Consider the following 8,758-nt stretch of genomic DNA (forward strand, 5'->3'; position numbering starts at 1 on the left):
TGTGAAATACCAGTAAGTCGTGATTTTATAAGCACTTTTGCTGTACACAGTAACACAGGCTAAGCTCATGCAGGTTTTCTTCACTTGTTTAATGTCCTACTATTTAGCCTACAATACATTAAAGACTGTTTTTTATCCTACATATTAGTGAGTTTTTCAAAGCATAGAGAACCAACTTCATATGCAGAGAACCTTTCCCTAAATGAAATTGTGTTTTGTAAAGAAAAAGATCTATGAGGGCCCACACACCCAGTAAAGAACCATAACAACATGTCATTAAAGAACCATTATTTGTTTTAGCGTGAATACTAACTACTGAGCTGCCATTATATGTTTTCCATGAAAATATCTGTTTCAGACTCTGGCTCAGAAATGTTTAACTGGGAAGCACTGTTCACAAGGCAGTAACCAATCAGGATAGGGCATAAAAACAAACACAGACACACCCACACAGACAGGTGACACATGTTGGGACATTTTAAGAGTCACCAATACATCAAATACAAGCACCTTAAGGATATGGGAGGAAAAGCCAACTAGTAAAAGACGATCATATAAAGGAATGGGTAGAGCATACAAATTTCACACAGTGAGGAAAGAAAAACAAAAGGGAGACTCTCTCCTTCTGGGTTAGCAGCACCATCATATTGCCTCATTATGTCATTGTCTTCATTATCATTTCCTCACGGCTTTTCCTGGAAACACTCCGAGCTGGACTGACTAGGCTACCATAACCCTATCAGCTTCCTCCAGGTCTTTCCGGGGAATTCCCAGACACTCATAGGCAGGTCAAAAGAAAACAATATAAAACCTCTAGCATGTCCTGGGTCTACCACAGGTTTTTCTATAATAAGAAGTACTCTGTATACTCCCCAGGCTCATTACTAACTAATGTAAATGCCCATAACTTTTTTTTTTTTTTTAATTTTAATTCAGAAAGCAGCGGTTCTACTCTAATGTCCTCTCACTTTAAGCACTTTGAGCTACATTCTTTTGTATGAAAATGTGCTATATAAATAAATGTTGTTGTTGTCATATTGCTGTGCTCCTCAACTTCTCCAGAAAAGCGAGTCCAGGAACCCTTTGCAGGACCCTCAATTCAGCAACTTCATTTCCACAGGTCACTACCCAGAGCTCACCACCATAAATGAACATGGAGATGTAGATTTACTGTTAAATCAAAAGATTTGTCCGAATGACTAACTTCAACACCATGATCGGGTACAATGTTTGCAAAACAGTTGCCACCGCACCAAACACTTGTCCAGCCCCATGATCTCCTTTACTCTGACAACACCCTGAGGTACTGCAGAGAACAAACCACACTTTTCTGAGAAAGGAGCAGGATCTCAAACTTGCTTTTCCAAGACTTGATCTCCTATACAGAGTATACAAATCGGGAGTAGGATCATATATCGTATTATATTTTGAACTAATGCCAAGTAAGTGACTTTTTCAGGCAGAATGTACTGCAGGAGATCAACTGATGCAAATACATTTAGCTTTTAATAAATCTAATTATCAATACACAGCAAAATATTTTCATATAACATAAGATCGTCAGTTATAAAAGTCAGAACTGTGATAAGCAAATCGAAGCATTTTTTAGATCCATTTACCACATTTATGGCTTCAATATTTTTTCATTTTGCCACCTTTGGCGGGACTCTGTTATTCCAATTTCCCGCAGGAGACCAGTGTACTCATCAGGCCTGATGTTGATCTAGAACATGCTCTGTGCTTTCCAATGTCCCAAATCAGCAATGCCACTGCAAACACAGTCATGATGTTTTCTTCCGTGTATTGCTGATATTTCTACACAAATGGATATCAAACTGCATGCACAAATAGAAGTCCCTTAAAAGAAACAAAGCACTGCACAGATGTTAAAATCTTTCCAATTTATTGTGAACCACCGATTTATTTTGTGACTTATATTTATTTTCTTTAGTGATATATCCGTATAAATATACATGACAAAATATACACGCATATATATATACAAAAAACACATTTGATCCTGAATACCGAGTTTACTGATTGCGCAACTAAAAGGGGAAACTTAAAAAAGAGTCACAGCCACTGGTCAGAGCTTCATTACTGGAAAGTGGATTACCTTTAGGAAAATGTTAGCATTTATCATATTAAATGAGTGGATAGCAACCAAAAAAAACCCACACTTCCACATTTTCTGGAGTGCTGCATGCCTGTAATATGGAGGTATATGAATAAAAGTAATAATAAAGAGAGCACACTGATTTTATATATACAAAACAAAGCAGCTCCCCTGATTGGTTATTTTTCTCAACTTAATCCTAAAGGCAGTATAACTAAAAAGAGTCTTTAAAGATTGATCACTAATAATCATAATCAAGTAAATAGATGATTGCTGTAAGTTGGGGGGGGAGATGAAGTAACAGGTATAATAATATCTCTAGAAAAGCAAAGTCTGTTTATCCTTAAAATGTACATCCCATTTAAAATACAACCTTTAAAAAGTGTGTTTGAATCTACTACCCTATGATATTTTTTTCTATTTCAGTTATAATTTAAAAGTAAAGTATGCATAACTTTTTATAGAACTAACGCACATTTATGGAAACGCTGGAAAAATATAGATATTACATTTTTAAATGCGTTTTTCAAGTCTCTTTTACTGTACATTTCTCTGATACATTTGAGCAATTTATATTGTCATCTAGAATGCTGCCTCCAACACCTGGACTTTTTTTGTTATTATTATTAAAACAGATACTAATGAGCCTTTGTGATATGTTAATTGCTGAAGGCATGCATTGTTTTAGTATTTCAAACTTCACCCAAGTTTTATAACAAGTCTATCCATGCAGTACCTACCTTACTGTGCAAAGACTGATGCAATCAGATAGGCGATCTGTGAAAAGCTAAGGAGACCAACACAAAAGTAGGAGATATCCAGTGTCTGACAGCAATGAAAACATTACAAACTGTTTTTGCTCTAAGTGTTTCAGTGTTTCATAGGCTACCGTTGTGCAGTTCTGGATCAAGCAAAGACAGATAAAGATCACACCGCAGAAATCGTTGATATGGATCCTTTTCCATCAGCCCATACACACGTTTCTGAGCCTTGTCAAAGGTTGTAGGAGTTGGGTGTTGGATATGATGGAACGTGTCCTCTCGTGTCTTTGAGTCCAGATTGACCTGCAGGAGTGGAGATACATATGAGTCAGTGTTGGCTGTCTAATAGTCAAGTACCTATGGGATTCAAAACCAACAATCACAGAAATATCTGAGCCACTTGGCAGTCTATCATACCTTCCAACATCTGTTGCAAGTTATATGTCATTTTTACTAGTCTTGACAAGTGTTCATCAGGGTAAAAAACCTTAAGAAAATAAACTTGATGAGCTATTAAAACACAGTAATATAGCATTTATGATGTCATACTTTGCATTGCATACATCTTTAGTGTGCCTGGATGGACTGCATTTCTACCCAAGCCTAATTCCTTCATTGTGTACTAAACTGCCAAGAATGGCTACTTGTGTCCCCAATTTTATTGGAAGAACTGGGTGCTCTGTGACAGCTCCGATTTCCTCTCACAGGGCAAAGGCTCACAATTTCTCAGACTGGCGACTTTGACTTACCCAGAATTTGTTTGCTTGTTGAGAAGAACTGATTTTGCATCACAGATCACTTTCAATTCACTGCTATTCACATTTCTAAAATGGACTGAGCAAGACAGACAATGGACTTTTGGATGATAAATAATAACAGCATTTTGGTAGTGCTCTGGTAAGTAAGTGAATGGGCAAACATTGTAAAGGCGTTTTTATGACCAATTGTTCAGGACTTTCAGTTTTGTAATTGAATTAATTTAACAACTTTTAATAATATATATTTTAGTTTACCCCTCAATCTATTTTCTGAATCAAAACATTCAAACTACAGGAAGAAATCTCATTTCTGAAGCCACAAAAATATTACAGTTTGGAAGCCAGCCCTTCAGGAAATCTTTCTAGGTGGTTATCTGCCAGTGTAGATGCAATACTCTTTACTTTATTAATTTAATCACAGATTCAGGATAATGGCACAATATATGGAAGTCTACATTAGGACATGGTGGTTATGTGTTAAATCATATCATGGCATAATTATAAAGTCTGATATTTTTTAAAGTGGTATAGTAAATTTATTTAATTTTCTGACCGAAATAAAGTGAGACGTCACTTTAAAAATGACACCTTTTATTAGCTAACTAAAAAGATTACAATATGCAAGCTTTCGAGACGTAATCTTTTAGTTATCCAATAAAAGGTGTCATTTTGCTTGACTACTTCTCACTACATTCATAATGGCTAACATGGTACAAATCCCTAGTAGTACAAACTGAAATAAATAAATGTACTCATATCTAACTTTAATTTGTCAAAATGTTCAGTAAGAAATTAGTTTCTTTTTTATCTCATACATTCACTCATACTGCAAACACAGAACAAGACACAGCTTTTTACTTTCCCCTCTTCCTGTTTGCATCAACTTAGGCTGAAGTGCATATCTCTCTGGGTAATATTATAAAAGGAGCTGTCTAACTTAATACACACACTTCACATACAAAGCCCATGCACAAAGACTTAACCCTTAAAACAGTACAGTAAAAATGATATTTCTCACTTTCTTTTTGCATGCACAGTTTTGTATGTTATATATCTATACCACAAGAAAGAAATACATTGTATAGCGGATCAGTTGGTTTATTGCCCACTCTTAATCCACACTATACTATTTTTGTAACTTTCTTTTATTTTACACAATCTTGCCATTTTATTATTCATTTAAAGTTATTACATTTTCAGTTTTCCATTCTCATTATATGTGCTGTAGCTTGACATTCCACATTTAAATGAGGCAACTTGTTGACAGATTTTTTTTTTTTTTTTAATTGTGACTTGAAACTACTTTAATTACACACACACACAGAAACTTTAAGGCAAACTATGTCAACTTTTATACTACTGCAACTATATTCAGCATACCAAAGTAACTTTCAAAAGCTTGTTCATATAATCAGTAACTGGTAACTTTATTCATTCAGAGGGGATGCTGAAGCATCTTCTCTGAATCTACAAGCAGAATATGTTTAACACTGTTCATTTCTTAAAAATTCAGTCATTCTTTGGGTTGTGGCAGTACTGTTAGATATTAGGTTAGTGACCTTTACATAACTGGGGCTTTTTTTCTTCTTTGCATATATATATATATATATATATACATACATATATATCTATATATATATATACATATATATATATACATATATGTATATATATACATACATATACACATATATATACATATACATATATACACATATATACATATACATATATACACATATACATATATACACATATATATATATATATATATATATATATATATATATATATATATATATATATATATATATATATATATATATATATATATACATATACACACACACACACACATACAACTATATATTGGTTCGTAAATATATACATTGGTTCAGATATATATACTGGTTCAGATACATTGGTTTGAATATATACATCGGTTTGAATACATCCGGTCAGATATATACATTGGTTTAGATACATTGGTTGAGATATATATACATTGGTTTGAATACATCCGTTCAAATATATACATTGGTTGAGATATATATATTGGTTGATATACATTGGTTTAAATATATATATTGGTTAAAATAGATTGGTTTAGATATATACATCGGTTCAGATACATCCGTTCTGATATATATATTGGTTCAAATAGATCGGTTCAGATATATACATTGGTTGGGATTTATGGGCAGGCACAATGCGGCCACCCATGTTTAGCATCTCCCTTTTGCTTCATCATTGCTTCAACACTGTTGTAATTATTGTGCACATTTTATACAAGTAGCATACGCCTGTCTGTCGCGTTTTGTTTCGTAAGCCCTATTTGTTGGGGGTCCTCGATTTCAAAGCACTTTTTTTCCTTTCATTATTTAAAACACTCGCTCAGATACCCGCCTCTTCGCCTCGCTCCGTCCGCCCCGGCTCATTGTACCCGTCTCACTCACTCCCTCTTGTCCCTCCCATGACAGATTCTTCTCAAAAGCAGAGTTACCAGAAAGCATTAATCGCAACCACAGTACGTCCCATTTTTTCACCTCATCAGACGCTGGTTTATCATTGGTGGAAAGCCGCCGGTGATATCTGTTATTCCGTATTGGCAGCATTTCATTAGAGGGCGATCTGCTTCAGCAAGGAACTTAGTCCTGTTTGCTGAAAGGATGTTATGAAGGAAAACACTGGAGTTGCTCTGTTTCTTTAAATGTTGATCAGGGATCAAACTGACCAGAATATTCCCGCATCACAAATAACTGATGTTTAATTATAGTAAAACTAACAAAACCACACACAAACACGTACACGCTCACACACACACTCAAACTCACAAATCGTGGGTCGCACGTACTACTGATTAAGCGTACAGTATCTGTCAAGGACGATTATTTTTTCACCCCATAAAACAGATTCTTCTCAAAAGCTGAGTTACCAGGAAGCATTGATAGCAACCGCAGTATCTCCCATTTTTTCACCTCAACAGACGCTGGTTTATCATTGACCGAAAGCCGCCCGGTGATTTCTGTTATTCCGTATTGGCAGCATTTCATTAAAGGCGATCTGTTTCAGCAAGGAACTTAGTCCTGTTTGCTGAAAGGATGTTATGGAGGAAAACACTGGAATAGCGCTGTTTCTTCTGAATGTTTATCAGTGATCAGGGACCAGAATGATCAGAATATTCCTGCTTCACAAATAACTGATGTCTGTTTTTATTGTAAAACTGAGAAAACCACACACGCGTACACAACACAAACACTCAAACTCACAAATCGTGTGTCGCACACACTACTGATTAAGTGTATCTGTCACGGAAGATCATTTTTTTCACCCAATAAAACTTTAGTTTGTCAAAGTTAGAAAGCAGCGCGGTGATTTCTATTATTCCTTATTGGCAGCATTTAATTTAAAGATGATTCACGTCAACAAGGGGAAAGAGTCTCTTATTTTGACAGGGCGATCTTTTTTTAGGCTTAAGCATTTGTGATTGACTTACAAAAGAAAATAGCTATTACTTACCCTCTTTGCTTCAAATTGGCTTTTTAAAAAACCTTTTTGATATAATTTATTTATGACAGTATAAAATAAAAAAGTAGTGCTCAAAATTATAATGCGCGTATCTAACAGGAAGAGGTGGTGGTAAGAGTAAGATTGCTGACTCGCAGTTAAATGATCACTGGTTTGTGTCCGGGGGGCTTCCATTCTGTTATTTTAATTATTTAATTATTTATTTTTACAAATTGCTTTGAGTAGTAAGAAAGGCGCTATAAAAACGAAAGGAATTAATAACAACAATAATAATAATAATAGTAGTAATAATATTATTATTATACGTGTGAATGCATGATCAAATTCAGCCGCTGCGTAGTGGGGTATGAATAGGGACAATACCACGAGTTCATTGAAATAATTACACAGCAAGGTGCACACGCAATGCAAACATAATGTGTATATTATTGAAGTAAAGGTTCATATAAATTAATTATATACAACTTTTTAACAAGTTGAGAGATGTCAACTGGTTAAAATGCACGAAATTATACATGTATTGCTTTATAGTCCACACATAGTGTATGTATATTATTAAAATAATGATATAAAATTCCTATAAAATGGTATAGAATCTGCGTCGTAGACTTATTTGTGTCAAATTTCTTCAAAGATGTTTTTAATTATTTTGCTTTAAAAAATCTTAAGGCAAACATGTGAACCGTTGAAAATCGCTGATTTTAATCAATTTGTTTTAACGCATGCTCCGTGCAAAATGCTGTCATATCTGTTAGTAAACGTGCACGCGCAGCGATGTCCTGATGTCTGCGTTCAAAGGCTGCAGGTTTATTAAACGCTATTGACGTTTTACTGGGGTGCTCTGTGATTGAGGGCGGACAGTAAACTTTGTTAAAATGATATCGAAAAATACCAGTCGTCAGTTGTGTTTTCAGTCGTTTTGGCGTGTTTACTGTTCTGTTACCAAAAAATTCTTCAACGGGGCTCATCAACAAAGAAACGTGGATAGTAAGATTTAGTAAAATATCAGTAATAATAATACATTGCTCGACACCCAGTAACACTTTACAAAGACATTTAAAAGACAGCTCGTTAAAATAAATGTAGCAATCCATTGTCATGCTATAAGTGACAGCTTGCTCTTAAACATTTACACAGGTGGTTTTCCTGGGAATAAAAAGGAGAAAAAAATTCCACGGGAAATGTTTTGTTGTTGAACTCAAATTTCACCTCCGCCATGTGAGTCATTAAAACTATTGGAATGAAAACGCATGTCTCATCCACTGGTCGGGACGCTTGTTTTCCATGGCTGCTGTGGAGCCGTAAAATGTGTGCCCTCTGACTGCTGATTACAAAATGAACACCGGAGAGGTAAAACTATGTAAAATTGATTTTAAAAGGTCGTATGTATAGTTTTCTATATAATCTTCTCCACTATGTGTCTGCATCCTATCCCCTACAGGGAACACTCATTTCCATGGCTGGAGCAGATCCATGGACTTGTGTGCACCCTGTCTGCTGCTTTCAAAATGAAGAGACTCTTTCCCCTTGTTGACGTGAATCATCTTTAAATTAAATGCTGCCAATAAGGAATAATAGAAATCGCCGCGTTGCTT

At 35.1% G+C, this 8,758-nt stretch overlaps 1 protein-coding gene across 1 annotated transcript in view; it reads right to left on the reverse strand.

Annotated features, from left to right (window-relative positions):
* Window positions 1-1,886: 1,886 nt before the first annotated feature.
* The window catches only part of LOC120539002 (regulator of G-protein signaling 1-like), a 144,231-nt gene continuing 137,359 nt past the window's right edge, over window positions 1,887-8,758 (reverse strand). Inside the window, exon 7 of the mRNA XM_039768669.1 lies at window positions 1,887-3,180. Within this exon, the coding sequence (XP_039624603.1) occupies window positions 2,995-3,180 (186 nt within the window). The 3' untranslated portion in view covers window positions 1,887-2,994. The remainder of the gene's footprint in view (window positions 3,181-8,758) is intronic.

This window comes from Polypterus senegalus, chromosome 11, assembly GCF_016835505.1.
Source record: "Polypterus senegalus isolate Bchr_013 chromosome 11, ASM1683550v1, whole genome shotgun sequence".
NCBI classification, from domain to species: Eukaryota; Metazoa; Chordata; class Cladistia; order Polypteriformes; family Polypteridae; genus Polypterus; species Polypterus senegalus.